This window comes from Phacochoerus africanus, chromosome 16 (assembly GCF_016906955.1).
Source record: "Phacochoerus africanus isolate WHEZ1 chromosome 16, ROS_Pafr_v1, whole genome shotgun sequence".
Classification (NCBI taxonomy): domain Eukaryota; kingdom Metazoa; phylum Chordata; class Mammalia; order Artiodactyla; family Suidae; genus Phacochoerus; species Phacochoerus africanus.
In genome coordinates, this window is record NC_062559.1 from 24,503,947 (window position 1) to 24,523,898 (window position 19,952).

The following is a 19,952-nucleotide window of genomic DNA, read 5'->3' on the forward strand; positions in this document are numbered from 1 at the left end:
ATTGACAAAATTCTGACATTTTAAAATTCATGTGTTCATTAAGTCACACATCTATAGTTTACATATGTGTACATTTATTTTTAATCTTTTTGAAAATCTACTTCTCAATTTCTGTATTCTATGTGTATTGCATAGTTTGCATTACTAATTTGTGACTCATTTCCTATGAATAAATTAACAGATTAATTAATGGAAAAGCAATGTGGAACCATAACCCTGTGAACAATTCATGCATTCACTATAATTGTTTTCTCAGTATTATTAAACCAGGTGGTTATTTTGATAATACTGGGGCTGACGATAAAACGAAAATCTTCTATTGTGAAAGGAACATAACTGGGACTTTGTATTTTTAGTGGAACAGTAGCTTATATAGTTAAATATTGAACATAGTTTGTTAGTAAAATTCAGACTCAGACCTTCATTAGATATTCACTGGTCAAATCAAAAATTTTGCTAGGTGTTGAGGAAGCCAATCTGAACAAAATATTCGTTATGTACTGAAGTTTAAATAGAGCAGATAGACCTCTAAAATGAGTTATTACAAATGTATTAGAGTAACTGATACATGTAAGTTACTCAAGATGTAACTGAATGTTACAGGGTCATAAGATAAATTCTTGTGGAGCTATAGCTCAAAATACTAAAAAAAAAAATTTTTTTTGGGGGGGGGGTCTTTTTAGGGCCACAGGTGTGGCATATGGAAGTTCCCAGGCTAATGGTCGAATTGGAGCTGCAGCTGTCGGCCTGTATCACAGCGACAGCAATTTGGGATCTGAGCCACATCTGCAATCTATACAACAGCTCATGGCTATGCCAGATTCTAAACCCATTGAGTGAGTGCAGGGATCTAACCCAAGTCCTCGTGGATACTAGTCGGGTTCGTTAACCACTGAGCCATGAAGGGAACTCCCAAAATGTTTTAAAATTAATCTTTGCTTACTTAAGATCACTTCAGCAAAGAAACCAGGGAATCAAGACCTGTCTTCTATGATTTGGAATATACTCCTAAGGCACATCTCCATCTGTAATAATGGATTTGGTTTTTCTATCAGTATTTGCCTCATTTATCTTGATGCTGTTCTACAGGTTGTAGCCTTTAGCATTGTTAAGTCTGTTTGTGGACTTAACCCCTTTATCATTATATAAAGTCCCTCTTTGTCCCTGATAATCTTTTTTTTAAAGTCTACTTTGTCTCAAACTAGTATAGCTACTTCAGCTTTCTTTTGATTAGGGTTGGCATGGTATTTTCTTTATCTGTTCACTATTCACCTATCTGATTTTTTGTTTAAAGTGAATTTCCTGTGGAGAACACATACTGCCTCTTGGTTTTTGTTGTTTCTAAATCCAGTCTGACAATCTCTGTCTTTTATTTATTTATTTTTTTACAACAAAAAAGGGTTTGTTTCCTTTTTATTTTTGATTGATATACATGCAAAAAAAATACTTCTATTAGTAAGTTTACAGCTTGATGAATTTTCATAATCTGAACATAACCCTCTAAACCAAACCAAAACTAAGAAGAATATTGCCATTACCTCACATGTCTCTCCTATGATTTTTTTTATTTTTATTTAATTTTTTTATTACTCAAATGAATTCAATCTCTGTCTTTTAATGGGCGTGGGTCCCCCGCCCCCGCCGCCCTCTCCTCAGGTGGTGTCCATGGCATGTGGAAATTCTCAGGCCAAGCAGCAACCCAAGCTGTGGCAGTGACAATGCCAGACCCTTAACCTGCTGAGCCACAGGAGAACTCTTTAATGGGTGTATTTAGACCATTCATATTTACAGTGATGTAGTTGGATCAAATTCTACAGTGTTTGTTAGTGTTGTCACTTTTTTGTCTTGGTTCTTTGTCTCCTCTGCTTTTTCTAATTTTAATTGAACACATTTTATTGAAGTATAGTGATTAACAAGGTTGTGCTAATTTCTGCTGTACAACAAAGTGATTCAGTTATACACACACATATGTAGACGTCTTAGGAATATTGATGAGAGAATAGATGTTTAATGACTCTTGACTGCTGTTTGTTGATATTGGATCTGTGATTTAGAAGAGAGATCTGAGGCCATGTCTCATGTCTCGCACAGTATGAGCTTATTATCTATCCCTTCCTACCCATTTTGCAAACTCATGCCTAGGTGTGAGTTTTTTGATATTTCTCTTGCTGAATATTTTCTGAGCTTCTGTCATTAAATTTGGAAAATCCTCAGCCATTATTACTTCAAATATTCCTTATGTCCTAGTCTCATCTTCTCCCACAGTATTTTAATGACATTTGTTATGCTCCTCCTCATGGTTTGGGGGTGTTCTGTTTTTTTCATTTTTTTTGTTTTTCAGTTCTTTGCATTTCAGAGAGGGAAGTTTCTGCCTTCCTTCCAGCTCGCTGATTCTTTCCTCAGAATCAGCAAATCTGTTGATGAACCCATCCACGGCATTGTTTCTGTCAATGTTTTTGATTTCTAGCATTTCCTTGTGATTCTCTTAGTTTCTTAGTTTTCCTGCTTATGTTGCCCACCAGTTCTTGTGTTTTCAGCTTTTTCCAGTAGAGCCCTTAACATATTGTTGATAGTTCCTTACATCTCTTGTTATCAACTACCTCGTTTCTGTCCCATCTAAATCTTGTTTGAATGCTTGATTTATCTCTGCAGACTGTGCTCTGTGTTTCTCTTTTTTAAATGCCTTTTTGGCATCCTTTGTAATTTTGTTGACAGACATGTTCTATCAGGTAATAGAAACTATAGTATATTTGTCTCCCCCCCCCCACCCCCGCTTTGTGGCCATACCTGTGGCAATGGTGTATTTGTCTTTAGTGTGAACACTTACATCAGTCTGACTGGAAGGCTGGCTGTGTGTAGTGTTGGTTGTAACCACAGGTACAAGAAGCTTTGAGTTCTTCTGGTGTCCTCATCTTGGTTTCCTATCTTGCCTTTGGGCTTCCATATGTGTTCCTCTTCTTGCAGCTTTTTTAGCCATGTTCAGCTCTGGTTATACTGGAGCCTTGTTGGGCGTTGTGGCAAGGGGTTGAGAAGGACATGTTCAATGAGCTCTCAGTCTTTGAGGGGACCTATATCTCAGAGAGTAAGCTTCACAAGTGTTTCTATCCTTTGTCTGGGAGTATTGCTTCTCTCCTCACCCATGTCCCTTATTCCCGTCCCTCTTCCCTGGCTGAAGCATCTTCTACTTGTTTCCTTGGAATCTTACCCTGGGATCACTCTGGGTTAGTTGGATTGTTTTTCTTCAAATAGGCAAGACTGAAAGGTTGCAAAGGACCACAGAGGGCAGCCCTTTCCTCCTCTAGATGGGCTGAGTTTTCAGGATTTTCTTGTTGCAAAGTTGTTCCTCCTTTGTGTGGGAGAAGACCCTGGGAAGTACAACAATAGCTTTTCTCTCTCTCTTGCTGCCAGGTCCACACTGCAGATCCTTCCCATGAGAATTTGGTGGGGTTGCTAGAAGAAAGCCCAGCAAAGTGTGGAAGCTGCTTTATGATGGCAACCGTAGGCGTTTCTCCCTCTCCGCACTCAGCTTCTTAGTAATTTGAACAAAGTACTAGTTAGATAATGGTCTCCATTGACTCCTGTCCCAAGTGCAGTAGCACTCTGTTGTGCCTGTGTCTCCAGATCCTGGGTTACCGAATTGCCCTGAAACCTCAGTGCTCTGATTAGTCAAGAAAAGTGATTGGTGTTGAGCTTGTCCAGGTCTTTAAGGACGGGGATGACTCGCATGTCTGAGTTGAAACTAAAATTCTCTTCAGTTCTGAGACCTGGAAGCGAAGCTTAAAGATTTTTGATTAACTCAAAAATAAAGGACAGAAATAATCAGAAATGAGGGAAAAACTTTCCTTTGGAGTAACAATTTTACAGAAATTATGAAAATGATTGTTGACAAAAACAGCTAAGGTTCTTTTTTGTCCCCTCCAGGGCCTATCTTTATTTGTTCTTTTGTTATTTTTCAGCAGCGTTTGAAAAAGAAAAAGTGATAGGTTTTTGTTTTTTGGCCATATTCATGACACATGGAAGTTTCAGGGTCAAGGATCAAATCTGCACCATAGCAGTGACAGGGCCAGATCCTTAACCTGTTAGGCCATCAGGGAACTCCAAGGAAAGGTGGTAGAAATCACAGAAAATAGCCTGTTGTATGTAGGAGGAAAAAGTGGTGTAAAGAGAGGAATAGAGTAGAACAGGGCTTGTGGCAGCAGACAGAGGATTAAGCTAGCCAGGCTGCTGGCACCTGGTTCTGGTCTGGGTTGCTACCTGTACGTCACTTTTCCTGAATCTCAGGAAAGGCTCTGAGACTCTCTAACTTGGAACATTCTCACATCTGTACTTGTTTGCCCTTGTCTTGCCCCTTGTTTTCGCCAACAGTGTTCTCCTAGGAAATCTCAAAGATGTGTTGTCCCTTCAGGGTCAGACACTCAGGATAGAAAGCTCTTTATTCTACTAGGATGGGCCAGGAGGCAATGGCCAGAGAGCCCCTGGGGACTTGGGAAGGAAGAGAAGTGGATGAGAAGGGAGCAGTGCCAGGGCTGCCGCCTAAAGCTGATGGAGGAGGCTCACGGGCTTTTGCACCCCTTGTCCCAGAGCTGCAGGATTAGCATCGGGAAGGAAAAACAGGAAGCCATCGTCTGAAGAATCATAGGTGTTTACATTACTTTCAGTCAGAGCCAAGACTTATTAACTTCAAAATTAAGGTTTACAGGGAAACTCTTAAAAGGACTAATTTAGAAGATAGCACATATCACAATGAAGTTATGAAATCAGGGAAAATTGAAAGAAAAATTATTTACGTGTTTTCAGAAAAACAACGCATGAAAACAGCCCTTGTGTGTCATAAATTAGTTATGTTATTAAAACTGCCTGCCAGGTTTTGGACTCTGGTTTGCAAACAATGCGCCTGCATGGGTGCACATTCATAGAACAAAATATTAAGAGAAAATGAAAAAGGTACAAAGTGTACATTGTAAATTGAGCAACATAACAATATCAGAAGCTGAAATTTTTAACCATCATTTACCTGAGTCTGGAGATTAAAGGGTACAGTAGAGTAATGGGGTGAAAGAAGCACAGTCTGTCAGTAGAAAGTTTCATTTCAGAATAACATTAAGGAAATGCAGTGAATTTCAAGTAAATACAATTATATTTTAGAGAAATGAAGTTAGTTGAGATAAAAGCTGTGTGTTTCGTAGTCATACTAATCATTTTTGTTTTCAGCTATTTTTTAATTACAATACTGTTACTTATGTGGTACCAGTAATGAATCAGCTGCCTTTCTTTAAACAGGAATGTTTTTAAAAGATTATTTTAAAATACAACACCAAAGTAATACAGTATTTTCGGATCAATTAACCCATTTTCCATAATCATGTAGGGAATACAGATGGAAACACAGATAGGAAACCGAGTTATCTGCTAGTTGTTTTTGTTTTGTTTTGTCTGTCTTTTTAGGGCCGCACCTGCAGCATATGGAGGTTCCCAGGCTAGGGGTTGAATTGGAGCTGTAGCTGCCGGCCTGCAGCACAGCCACAGCAACGCGGGATCTGAGCTGTCTCTCGACGTACATCACAACTCATGGCGACGCTGGATTCTAACCCTCTGAGCAAGGCTGCAGATCGTACCCGCATCCTCATGCATACTAGTCAGGTTCTTTAACCACTGAGCCACACCGGGAACTCCGTTATTTGATAGTTTGAATGAAAAGATGAGGACAGCAGCACTGTTGTAAATGCCACCGTGGTGTGATAAGTCCCTGGCTCTATCCTCTTAAGGGCAAGGAGACTGCAGTGTTGTGGAGGAGTGTGTAAACTTGAGGTGTCCTAAAGAGGTCCACGGGACGAGAAGATGCTGAAGTGTTCTGGGCGGGAGAGTGAACCTGTCTGGACGTGGAGGTGTGGAGCAGCATGGCTTTGGGGGTGGGGGGATTAGGCTATTAGAATAAGGTGGGGTGTGGTTTGAGTGACATGAGCCCATGCCAGGAATGCTCATGTAGATTGCAGACACACACCATCCAATGACCCCAAGTCTGACCGTGGAATACAAAGGACCACATACGCTCTGTCAGGCTTCTCCTTTTTTTGTGGAATACAAAGGACCACATACGCTCTGTCAGGCTTCTCCTTTTACCTCTATTTGTATTTTAAGAGGATTAATTTAACTGAATTTTAGAGCCATCTAAATCCTGATCTTTTCTGCCAAAAGCAATCTCTGTTAATCTTTCATAATCTCATTCCATTAACTGAAGAAAGTCTCACCCATATTTGCTCAAGAGTCAAAGCAAAGTTAACTGAAATCTTCCTCTCTCTAAACACCCCCACCCAATAAAGTCCTTTTTTTTTTTTTTTCTTTTCCCTTGGCTTTTTAGGGCCACATCCACAGCACATGGAGGTTCCCAGGATAGGGGCCCAGTCGGAACCACAGCCACATCAGACCCAAGCCATGTCTGAAACCTATACCACGGCTCCTGGCAATACTGGATCCTTAACCCGCTGAGCAAGGCTAGGAATCAAACCCGCAACCTCATGGTTCCTAGCCGGATCTGTCTGTGCTGCACCACTACGGGAACCCCAGAAGTCCCTCTGTTCTAAAGACTATAAGAACGGTGTTGAGTAATCCTGCAGAACTGTTGGGTTGTTGGTAAGGAATAAGCAGGAATATTCATGAATAGTTAAAAAGTGCGGTGATTCCCCTTCCCCTCAGAATTTTAGCTCTGGAGATTAAGTACTTCCGGTCTAGGAATTTTTTTAAAAACCAACAAATAGAGGCATTTCCTGTGCTTCTTGCTCTCTCGCTGCGAGTCTCCCCTGGGTCTCTTCTAAAGACCCCCTTCAAGGGGTACAGAGGGAAAAGAGAGACATGAGTCCTCAGAGGAAATTGGTATCTGCCTTTTCACCACTGTCATCTTTTTTCCCAACTGGTAGCTTGTGGTTGATAATGCATTTTAACACAATTTGTCTACTTTGGCAGAAATTTAAAAGTACATTCTACAGAGCCAATTACATTTGATAACAAAAATCACGTTCAAAGTAGGAAAACAAAGCTGAGAAAATGACTGTTAGCTAGGTATGTCTTTGCTGTGTGTGTGATTTTAAATCTGAGAGTGCTTGGGGACAAGATTCAAGTGAATGTCATTAAATGGCAGCCGTTGGGTTTTAGGAAACATCAAGGAGAAAGTGAAGACCTTAAGACGGATGAGATCTTTTAATACCTGACTTTTGAAATCCTGAGCCATAATAGTTGTATACATATACACCTCTTTTAAAAAGAAATGTATCACAATATGTTAGATGAGAATCTGATTTCGGTTAAATGAGTTTGAATCTGATTAGTAATGTTGAATCAATTTCTTCTCTAAAAATGAAGTTTTTAATCTTGTGAAGACAGTTTTATTATATTCTTAAATCAACTTACAGCTTTTATTGGTATTGCTTCCTTTGACTTGTGTATTATTTTTTTTTACCTTTGGCCTTGTGTCATGGGTGGCCGTGATTGATTCTAGCTATTTGTTACAAACTGGTGGAAAGGCCTTTCTTGTTGAATGTGTTTAAATGATGTTATTTCCTGTTTGCACAGGAAATCACTTCCTGTTCCTCATCCACACCCTGTATTTTCTTGAATTTTAATTTTGCCTCATTTGTTACTCTCTTCGCTTGAAATCCTTCTAATCCATTCTTAAAGACTGGAGAGAAATTCACCTCCACAAAGCCTTCCCTGCTCCTGCCTTCACTCCTTTCTCTTAAATATTGGGGGGGGGCAAAAAATCCATGAGGAATTTATAATTCTCAACCCCAAACATTGTGATATTTACTTCGTATTATGGATATTTACACAGGCCTCTTTTATTGCATTGTAACAACATGAGCATAGGATAAATAGTTAATTAATCTTTGTACCGTAAATTATGCAGTAGTATTTAATGTCTCTCCTGCTGTGGACACTCAGAGATAGTGGCAGAGTGAGAGCTGAGTGTGAGGCATTGTGAAGGCGTGTGAGGTGGTTAAATCGAATGCTGGGGTCAAACTGCAGGAGTTAGACCCTGGACCTGCTTGTAAGATCCTGACCCTGGAAAACTGCTTAAACCTATCTCTGCCTCAGATTTTTCATCCCTAAACTGGGATAATGATAACTATTCCATATGGTTGCCCTGAGGTTTACAATAATGTTTATAAAAATTTAAAACAGTTCCTGACTGTAGCACTGTATAAATTTAGCTCATATTAATCCTGATGAGGCTAAAGTTCTAATCTACTCTGACAGAGTTCTCTAAAATCACTGGTAGTCTCTGTACTATGTAGTGTGGAAATCTCTGTCTCATCCTTATTCCAGTAATGTGAATGTATATTCAGTTATTTTATTGAGGGAAATAAGTAATAATTGCTTGAAAATGTTAGCTCATTACTTTTGTCTGGAAGATAAAATGTTAATACCAAACAGAATACTAAAGATTTTAGGATGTGTAAAAATTTGCGAGGTTATACCTACCATTTTAGAGACTTTGTATACATAGTCTCCAGGCTATCGAAATTCCCTAGTTTTTATGTCTGAGGTTAAATTTCTTGTGTTCTTACTTTTGAACATTTTAATCCATTATTTAATATAGTTCAGTTCACATAGGGCAATTTTATGTTTAATTAACTCATTCATCTTTTCCCTACTTTTAAGTAGTATTCAAAGGAGAATGTGGTTTGGGAAATGCATTTTTAAGACTCGTAGAACCTGATCTACAAGAATCTGTGGCAGAACTGCTGTTCGAGTCAGGTTTCTTATACATAATTTAGAAAGTAGATATAAGGCAATTCTTTAGAAGCTTTGCCTCCAGCAGCAGACTGCTACCTGATTCCTACATAACATCACACAGGCAGTGTGTTAGCTCGAGAGTACAGGAGTAGCTTCATTTACTTATATTCTTTTTGTTGCATGAAATTGCAAAAAAAGTTTTAGTTACCTTATAGTTACTGGCCAGTTGTCAGGGGTCAGATAGCCGGGAGGGGAGTTCCTTTTGTGGCTCGGTGGTGAACGAGCCCAGTTAGTATCCATGAGGGACACGGGTTTGATCCCTGGCCTCGTTCAGTGGGTTGAGGATCCAGCATTGCCGTGAGCTCTGGTGTAAGTCACAGAAGCGGCTTGGATCCCATGTTGTTGTGGCTGTGGTGTAGGCCGGCAGCTACAGCTCTGATTGGACCCCCAGCCTGGGAACCTCCCTATGCCATGGGTGTGGCCTTAAAAAGACCAAAAAAAAAAAAAATAGGAAGGGGTTTTTGGTTTTGTCAGAGATCACATGAAAGATGGGTCAGTCTGAAGGGTATTAAGGTCCAGAAACCTTTCAAACCCAGGTGGAAATATTCTTTGTACTTGTTAAACCTGGGACTAGTTATGTGAGCCGCAGCACTGGAGATGGATTGGTTTAGGCTTCTTGTTAGGGTGGTAGGGTCATATGTTGCGGTGTGAGGTAAAGGTCATAAATATCTGAGAAGCTGAAGAATAATACAGTTATAAAAGATGTCACCAGATAGTACCTGCTTTGTTACTCAGTAGGTAGGTAAGTACTCTTCTCAGAAGATATGGAGATTGATCTGGACAGTGAGGTAGGAAAGAAGAGCATCCCAGGCAGGAGAAACACAACCAGAATAGATGATTGGGAAAATGTAATACGGTTTGTCCATATGAACAAACTAATTTGTATAGATAAGGGGACCCACTACCTAAGAGGTTAAAAAGTTCGATTGGTACAAAATAGGGTGGACCTGAACTCTAAGGTGTTTGAGCATCGTTCTTTCTCATTCACATTCACTTCCTCTCACTGATTTAATCCCATCTTTCCATCCCCACCCCCACCCCGCCCTTGACTGCTTCTCTTCTGTTTGCCTCATCAGAGGTTGTGAGGATCATGTGTAGACGTAGGGGCACCATGATAGAGTGGATTGTAAAGAAGGGCAATTCAGTTTTAATTGGAGGCCCTTGTTGGATCCCTCAAAGGAAAGACCTTGCCTTCAGCTGGAGATGGAGAGCTGGAACTCTGGAGAGAGGCCAGACCTGTGTGCAGACTTAGGATGACATTGTTTTGTGAAAAAACTGCAGACACCATGTAGAACAGCCAAGGACCAACTTGGGTGTGCTCGTGGGCGGAGAGAATGAAAGGGCCTGGCCCAGAAAAGAGCAGGAGCAATCAGTAGGATTGAGTTGCACTCTGTCTTTATGATAAGTTATTTGGTTTGAATGATGGTTGAGCATTAACAGATTTATTGATGAAGTAAGTGAATTTGTTAATACAGCTTTTGATCAGGGTTTTTAGGCTATGTTGCACAATCCATGCATATTGGCACTGTCAAATCAAACACTGGGCAACTAGAAAATTATAAACAGTGTTGGAGTGTTCTTTTGGAATCAGTGTTAGGTTTGGGCCAATTGCTTCTCATGATGTATTATCTCTAGATCACCAGATTTGTCGAAAACATAAATAGAATAATTAGCAAATGAATCAATCTCAGGGAAAACATTAAATTTATATAATGGTGCACATCCTAGTCTACTTGTAGTTTTCATATGAAAGGATAAAGAAGAATATTACAAGAAAATAATGGAATATAATTTCTTGGAAAAGAGATAAGCTGTAATTGGACTGGGAACTCAGAAAAGCTATTTTTTTTTTTTTCAGTAGGAAAAAGGCACAATTGGCTAGGGTTAGCACTAGAAAGGCATCATTATGGGTGAAAACACAGCTATTAATCCCCCTTTTTAGTGATTGACAATATTAATGTGAAGACAGTTATCCTGGTTCTACAAAGTAGATTAATCACAGCAATGAGGCTAAACAGTGCTGTCAAAAGTGCCGTTTATAGGAGTTCCGTCGTGGCGCAGTGGTTAACAAATCTGACTAGGAACCATGAGGTGGCAGGTTCGATCCCTGGCCTCACTCAGTGGGTTAAGGATCTGGCGTTGCCATGAGCTGTGGTGTAGGTCGCAGATGCGGCTCGGCTCGGATCCCGCGTTGCTGTGGCTGAGGTGTAGGCCAGCGGCTACAGCTCCAATGAGACCACTAGCCTGGGAACCTCCATATGCCGAGGGAGCGGCCCAAGAAATGGCAAAAAGACCAAAAAAAAAGTGCTGTTTATAAAAGACATTTTTTTCCTTTAACATATGAGCAGATTTAATGAATTTGAATATTGGTAGTTTTTAAAGCATTAGAAAAATTATATCACATGTTATAAAATGAAGCTTTTGGATGAAACTTGGTAAAGTTATTTTTATGCTGTTTAAAATTTTGTTACCTATAGTAGAGATGGCCACCAGTGAAGGACTTTTGTGAAGGGAGATTTTTTGATCCCTTAGATCTTCTTTTCTCAGAGCTGTTTCCACCGAACTTGAGAACTGGGGCCTGGAGTGGCCAGCGTTTGAAATTTGCAAGTCCAGACTACTCGTTGCATCAGATCAGCATTTTCTCTGTTGCTTAACGCCTATTTGTTGTTGTTTCCATTTCAGCAAATCCAACTTGATATCAATTAGGAAGATACTCTTCCATGACTGAATTCCCACAGTCTTTGACTGATAGCTTACTTGTGGCTATTCTATTCTGTCATAAATACTATCTTTTACTATTTTTCTGGATGAAGTATGAACTCCTGGAAGGCTACTATTTCTGCAGCTGCTGAATGACCTTCAGCAGTTCTTGCTGTGCAGTAGGTGTAGAAAAAATATCGAGTTGGTAAAGTGATCTTGGACCATTCAGTCAACATTGTAAAAGGATGCTAAGACACAGGCTCTGAACAAGGAATTCAGCAAATCTCTAGAAAGGTAAAGTTGGTGATGTGCAGGTCTGAGGTCGCTGTTTCCCATGGCTTATGTTTGGAAAGCCATACAACCTCTTCGAGGACAAATGCAGCCAGGCTTCTCCAAAGAAGATTCTCTTAGAGCTGTAGTTCTTTACCTCTTCTGAGTTCATCACCCCTTTAGGTAAACTATGAAATTAAGATAATTCTTCAAGAAGAACAATGCATCTCTCTAGAAATTTTGTCTTCAGTTGGTCTGCCTTCAACTGTGTGATTCCAGGTTTCACTCGACCTGACTCTAATTGGATTGATTGTGAGCTGTGAAGGGAAGAAAGATGTCAAAGATGATACAACCTTTTGGACCTGTGCAATTGGTGAATAGGTGTGCCATTTAAGTGACATAAATTACTCTGGAATGAGTGTTTGGGGTGGGAGCTGGAAATCAAGATTCCATTTTGGGCAAGTTAAATGCAATGGGCCTTGTCTTCATGCAAATTGAAACGGCGTGAAGTAGACAGTTGAAGATAAAAGTCTTGGGACTGTGGTGAGAGTCTGAGCTAGAGATACATACTTGGGAGTTATTGATAAGTAGATACTCTTGATGGCCATGGGCTTTGAGGAAAGCACCTACTTATTGGATGTGTAGATGAAAGAGGTCAGTGACCCTAATCTAATGTTTATAAATGTTCATTCCTTGTGGGAGCACTTCTCCAGTTTAATAATGGAAATTGAAAGAAAATCTGCTTGCCTTATTAAATTTATTAAACATTCTGAAAATGAAGTACATCATTAAAACTAGCCAGCTGGGAACTGTATGGGGGAGGTGGGTGTGCTCATAAAAGGGCAACATATGGTGTTAGAACTGGTGGTGACAGTACGAACCTAAACAAATGATAAATTACATAGAAATTAATACATACAAATGAGTATGTGTAAAAGTAAGGAAATTGGAATAAGATGGATGACTGTATCCGCCGGCATTCTGCTTGTGATATGACGGTCTCGTTTTGTAAGATGTTGCCATTGGAAGCTGGGCAGTGCATCATGGATATTTCTCAGTTATTTCTTAAAACTGCCATGTGGAACTACAATTATCTCAATGGAGAAGCCAATCTTAAAATGGTCATAAAAACTTTATAAATTATGTTAAGAACAAAGGTAATACCCAAAGACAAAAAAAAAAAAATGGGATGGTAAATTAAAATTTGATTCTTGAATTCCTTGAATTCTGTCTAGCATTATGTTTAACAAGACAAACAATGGTAGGTTTTTAAATTATTTTGTCTTTTTTTTAGGGCCACACCTGCAGCATATGGAGGTTCCCAGGCTAGGGGTCAGATCATAACTGTAGCTGCCGGCCTACACCACAGCCATGCCAGGTCTGAGCCACATCTGTGACCTACACCACAGCTCACGGCAATGCCAGATCCTTAACCCACTGAGCGAAGCCAGGGATTGAACCTACGTCCTCATGTATGCTAGATGGGCTCATTAACCACTGAGCCATGACGGGAACTCCCAAACAATGGTAGTTTTATTCGTTGTCTTTATTAACTTTTCCTCTTTTTTTGGTGAACATTGGGAAGTATGCTATTCTGGTGTCACAAAATGACACTGTAGTCATCAGAGTTGATAACGTTTCAGTCTCAGCGATTGCAGGTAACAGAGTTTAGTACAGCAGTGCTCTGCTTTGTCTACATTTTTTCAAACAAATGTAGTTAAGGTACTAATATGTTTTAAAAGTAGTAGAAAACTGTCTTAAAGAGAAACTCACAAACCCCAGAAGTGACTCAAAGAATTTCATTTAAAATTAAGAGCTGTTCGTATGAAGACACAAATATTTAAAGATGTAAAATAGTACTTTGTGGTGAAGTTTGAAGGAGAATTTTTAAATTTTTAAGATATTAAATGCTATTTCCTCGTGAAATTGTATCTCTTCACATGCAAGTAACCATTTTTTTTGTGGAAAAGTATTTAGCAGCATTTAAATAAAGATTAGAAGATATCCCATATTACATTTAATGTATTTGAGGTATTGTAGTTACACTGTTCTTATAAATAACTTTTGTTTTTAGGACCTTGATTTCAGTTATCTGTAATAGATATCTACAATATATTCTTTTCCTTAATAATTATATTAGGGGTTTTTTTTTTTTTTTTTTTGCTATGCCCACAGCATGTGAAAATTCTGAGGCCAGGGATTGAACCCATGCCGTAGCAATGACCCAAGCCACATCAGTGATGGCATTGGATTTTTAACCTGCTTAGCCACCAGGGAACTCCTGTGTGCGTTTTTAATGTAAATCATTTTGACCTTAGACACAATGAAGAGAAACCTATTTGATTTTGAATAATAATTAAAAAGTATATTCATTTTTGAGATGACAGAAACTTCTTTACAGTGAGGATTTAGCTTAAGAAAATCTTGCCAGTTTTTAAATGAATTGACTTCTTAAAAATCAACTTGGAAACATTTTTTCGGAAAGGTAACCTCAGATTTTTCTGTCGAACTAATAGATGGGTGGGTTTATGGACAGATAGATTTCCTTATGTCCTTCCAACCTGTTTTTTTATGATGGAGATAGACTCAATGACCTTTGCAAAGTCCTACTGAAACTCTCTCTGAATTCTCAGTACTGCAGGAACCAACCCCAAACTCCCTAATTCATGTGTCAAGAGTAGGCTTATAAAGTAGCCCCACCTCTCTCTCCAGCCCCGTCGCCCATGAGCCGTCCCTTCTTCCCCTTCTCCCAGCTCCTTTCCCTAAACTGCTATCTCATCTCACCTCTTCCTGAAGCATCCTCCCTTCCTCCTGATGTTTCATATGCATTGATACCACCATCCTATTAACCCGCTCTACCCCTATTTATCTTTTGCAGGCTTTTTCTTTTCAAGGCTACTTGAAAATAAGTTAATCTGTATTCTCCTGGATAGTTAATGTTGTTCTCAATACTAATCCAACTGCTAGATGAAGTTGTACTGAAGGATGGTTGTATTATGTGGTCCAGGCTTCTTAACAAGGTTGGAAGTAGGAGGAGAGAAGGAAGTAAAACCAAGAGCAACAGCGGTCTGGTTCACATCTGTAGCCTACCTCCATCTGTGCGTGGCTCATAGGACTACCTCTACTTAAGAGTTTTTATAATGAGATCATAAAAAATGATGGAGTCATGAGGAAAAGTTAAAAGAAGTTGTAGAAAAAGTCAAGGATTATTTCAGGGGAGAAGTTAAATTTTCCATGTAAGTGGAAATATCTTTTAAAATGAGGATCGCATGCTTAGCTTTCAATCAGATTTAGAATAAGAAATGGAATTCTAATGTGGTGCCAGTCTGTAAAACCATTTCTTGGCAGTATGAATCTGTTGGTACTAGAATGAGGAGCATATGAAGATTTAAACAGTAGCAAGTTAGAGCAGTCAATCAAATAGTACTTTGATAACTTTGCATTCAGGCTAAACTATTATAAAAATGAAGGAAAAATTTTTTGAAAGAACAAGGAAAAAAGTGAAACATCACTCAGTATCTCACTATCCAGAAATGCAGTCTGAGAATTTGAAAGACTCCAACCAGAGATTTATGTCTTTGGAACTATTTAGGATGGACCTTAAGGAGGGCAGAAGGATGGAATGAATAAGCTTAATGATGACTGAGCGTATCCTCAAGGAAACAAGGACTTCTTGGTTTAGAGATGTTGTGGATAGGTTGGGCAAAGAATTACTATGATTGGATTTTTTTTTTTTTTTTGGTAAACGGAGCTATTAACCTTAGACACCTATTCACTTTTTTTTTTTGTGAACAAACCACAATAAAAAGCACACAAGAGAGTTAGACTGTCAATCTCATTCAACAACTTTCTCTGTTCTCAATAGGTAGCTGAGGATTTATTTGTAAAGCTTTTGAGTCATTTAGTCTTTGCTTTAATCTGTAGGTCACCGCCATTAAATAATGACATTGTGTGATTTCTGTTTTATTTTTAAGCTGGATAATGCAGATGAACAAGCAGCCCAGATCAGAAGGGAACTTGATGGTCGTTTGCAATTGGCAGAGAAAATGGCAAAGGTAAATTGCTAACTTTTGATATTCTGTACCACATTTCTTTCTGTACTTAGATTTCTGTGAGCTGAGTGAGCTTTGTATAGGTAAGTCCAGCATGGTTTTGTCATTTTCTCATCTCTATGCATACCTCTTAAGCCCAAATACCTGAATGCATATTATCTAAATGGAGCATGTTATCTACTTTACATATCCATCCTTAGATGTTTAATTCAACGATAAGTTTTGTAAATTATTCTTAATGCCTGAATTTCTCAATCTACCAAACTTAGAAGAACTTTAATATTGCACAAAGTATAATATAATCATGGAAAACCATCCTTCCTGCAGAACCATACAGTATATTCCCAAGTATCCAGCACAGTGCTTGGCACACAGTGGTATCGACTAATACTTGAATGAGTGAAAAATATAATCTGAAGTTTCTAGTACAGAGTCTCAAACAGTATGTTGAATATGATACTTTATTTACTTTTATTTGTACAATCACTTTGTTTCTGTGAGCAGAAATAGATTTCAAACAAAAGCCATGAGTTTCTTTCTTTCTTTTTTTTTTTTGGTCTCTTTGCCTTTGCTAGGGCCGCTCCTGCAGCATATGGAGGTTCCCAGGCTAGGGGTTGAATCGGAGCTGCAGCTGCGAGCTACACCACAGCTCACGGCAACGCCGGATCCTTAACCCACTGAGCAAGGCCAGGGATAGAACCCGCAACCTCATGGTTCCTAGTCAGATTCGTTAACCACTGCGCCACGACGGGAACTCCACCATGAGTTTCTTTTTAATATGAGGTCTCTTTGTCTAAATCATTCTCTAGTAAATGGATGCATTAATTTACTTCAGTGGTAAAAATTAAAATTTTAGATCCTTCTAATAGACTTGAGGTTGTAATGCTCTTTATCTGAGAATAAGATTCTTTTTCCTTTTCCCTTCTGCTGGGTGAAAACTTTGACTCTGCCTTTCCCTTTCACCGTCTCTCCATTATATCTATCACTGTCTCTAAAAAATACTCACTTTGGGATTTTTCTTCATTTTAAAGAATTTTGGTATAACATGTATACACCAAGGGCACAGGTCTTTAGTTTACATCTTGACGTATGTGTGTACACCCTTTATAACCACCTTCCAAACCTAGGTGGTGAACTTGTGCAGATCTTAAGGAGAAATATCCCATACTGCTCTGATTAATTGGATTTTTGTGTTTTCCAAAGAAAAATGTATTTCTGATCATGTACATTTTAAGAACACTAATACTGTGTTCACCTCAATGTCCATTAAATTAAAAAGTAGATGAGTTCCCGTCGTGGTGCAGTGGTTAACGAATCCGACTAGGAACCATGAGGTTGTGGGTTTGATCCCAGGCCTCACTCAGTGGGTTAAGGATCCGGTGTTGCCATGAGCTGTGGTGTAGGTCGCAGACGCGGCTCGGATCTTGTGTTGCTGAGGCTCTGGCATAGGCTGGCAGCTACAGCTCCAATTAGACCCCTAGCCTGGGAACCTCCATCTGCCGCCCCGGGGCGGCCCAAGAAATGGCAAAGAGACAAAAAAAAAAAAAAAAAAGTAGAGAGATTGGAGATGAATAGAAAAACAGAGAAAATGGTGAGAATCTGGATAAGAGAGATGACAGTAAGTTGTGTGAGAATCAAACCAAGAGATACATGAGGAGGATCATGGTATGAATTAGGAGCCAAAGAGTTCACATTCTCCCAAAGGGCGGAGGCTGAACGCACAACACGCTGGTTACCGTCCTCTGGACATTGGGAGAAGCATGACGTTATTCTAGAGATTTGGATGTGGGATGCATAGACTAGAAATCAGGTAGCCTTGAGGCTTTTGGAAGCTTTAGAGAAAAGAATGCTTTTCCCCAAAACCTTTAACTTGAGTTGGAAGCTGTCTGTCTGGAAGAGCGTTCGCGTTTCTTAAGACCTGAGGCTAAGAGCCTCCAGAGACGTGCCCAGCACAGGAGGCAGGACCCTGACCTGGGATCATACAGCTGCCTACTTGTATTTAGATTTTACCTGTGCACTCTGTCATAAATTGGACTTCTGGGGGCTGGCCAAAATATGTGATGCTTTAGAATAAAGCCTGGCTGAATTTCTAGAGGGTTACAGGACAGAGTGGAAAGCCTTGGATGTGTTCTCAAGGTCATATCTGTGGACAAAACTGTGTGTAGCCTCTGGAGTGAGTCAGAGAAGAAGGGTCCGTGGTGCACATGTAGCACCTTCCCTTTGAGGGGATCCTGATGATTTTATCAGAGATGCTGATAAAGTAGAATAAGCATGGAGAAGGAATTTAAGCTGATGGGGTTGGAAGGAAAAAAAAAATACTTCTTCCAAAGATGCCCCCTTTTGGTGAATATATTGACTAGCAGAAGAGAGCATATTTCATTTTTTTTCTACTTCAATTTCACCACATTTAAGCCATCTTCATGAAATATTTATAAGGCTAACTATAATTTACAACCTTGTTATTTTGATATCTGCCATAATCCTATAAACCTGCAAGGGCAGATGGAATAATAAATTTATTTTATAGACAAGGAGTTTCTGGTTTAGGAAAGATTACTGACTTGACCAAGATTACTGAACAAATCAAAAGACTCAGGTGCTGGTCGTTGGACTCTAGAGCTCTGGTTTGCTCTCTTAGGCTATGATGCCTCTTCGTCTCCTAAATCCAGGAATGAACTTTATTAGTAATTAATAGTTGGCAGTCTACTAGTAACACCTACCACACTCCACAACACAGCATATATAATAACAGTGAAACCACAGGGCAGAAATCTGTTTCAAGAGGTATTAATATTGACTTGGATATTTTAGCCAAGGCCTAATTAGGAAATAGTAGTAGGAAAACTGGATAAACTGGACCAGAATGACCGGTAGGCCAAATCCGTGATTGCCGTTCCTGGATATATGTAACACTAGGCAACTTGTTAACCTTTTGGAGCCTGAAGTTTTATATTCATAAAGCCCATGAATAAGTATTTCACAAACACCTCCTAAAATAACCAGACACTATTTTAGGTGCTTGGGATACATCCAGACAAATATAAGTTGTCTTGGGGTAAAACCAGACAAAAAATATTCTTACGAGGCACTTGGGGAGCTCACAATAAACATGCTATGTAATTGTGGAAGATAACTGTTGACTGTTGCTCCCGAGAAAATAAAGCAGAGAAGGCAGAATCAGGAGTGGCAGAGGGAAGGAGCGTGTTAACAGTTTCTAGTCCAGTGGTCCAGGGAGGCCAGCTCTTGGCAGTGCTATCTTTCCAGTACATCAGGCTCAAAATCTTGGAGTCACTTTTGGCTCCCTTTTTTCCCCTCATGCCAAATTTACCAGGAAATCCATTTGTATCTTATGTACAGAGTATTTCTACAGTGTCGCAGTTGGCACCATCTTCATCCTTCGCGCCAGGTCCAAGCTTCCTCTGCTAGAAAGTTCAGAGCACTGAAGAGTGGCTAAATTTGAAAAATGGCAAATTTATGGAGCAAGCATTGTTTTTATGTATATAATGTGTCACGGCTGCTAATGAGCTAAGTCGTACAGAGGACTGAACTAGGATGTTAAAGCTATGGTTTATAGTAACAATTGACAGTTAACTAGATTAACCCTATTCTGATTCTGTTCTAATTTAAAAGATCCAATGCGATATGTAAACTTGTATAGTCATTTCCAAGAAAAAGGCAACACAAGCAGGATAAATAAAGTTTATGAAATAATATCAATAAACTTCAAAGCTTTAAAACAGATTTGTTGGGTTTTTTTCCCCAAGAGAAAAAAATTTCTAGTATAGTCTGCTTCCTGGAAAGTTTGAAAATGCTGCTCAGACTGTCACTTTGGGTGATTTCTGCCAGTCTTCTCCTTGAAAAACGAAAGCTAAATAAAAATAGATGTTTTTCATTTGCCAATGCTAAGTTTTCCATTTAAGACTTTGAAAATTTGCGGGAAAAAAAATTCATACATCCAAACTTTTAAAAATGTATATTTTCCTTCTGCCTTGCTAAAATATTTCTAAAAGGCAAAATTGTGACTGTCATACAAATATAAAATGAACACACAATAAAGTGTTTAGTGTACTCAAGATGTAATTAATGAGCCTAACTAACAAGATACTAAAACTGATCCAAAGAGCATTTTAAAAGTAGCTG

The 19,952-nt window shown here is 39.2% G+C and overlaps 1 protein-coding gene across 4 annotated transcripts in view; it reads left to right on the plus strand.

Annotated features, from left to right (window-relative positions):
* Positions 1–19,952, plus strand: part of CADPS2 (calcium dependent secretion activator 2) — a 492,759-nt gene that overhangs the window by 182,310 nt on the left and 290,497 nt on the right. For all 4 annotated transcript variants that reach the window (XM_047763023.1, XM_047763025.1, XM_047763026.1 and 1 more), the window contains exon 4: positions 15,735–15,815. In XM_047763023.1, the coding sequence (XP_047618979.1) occupies positions 15,735–15,815 (81 nt within the window). The remainder of the gene's footprint in view (positions 1–15,734; positions 15,816–19,952) is intronic.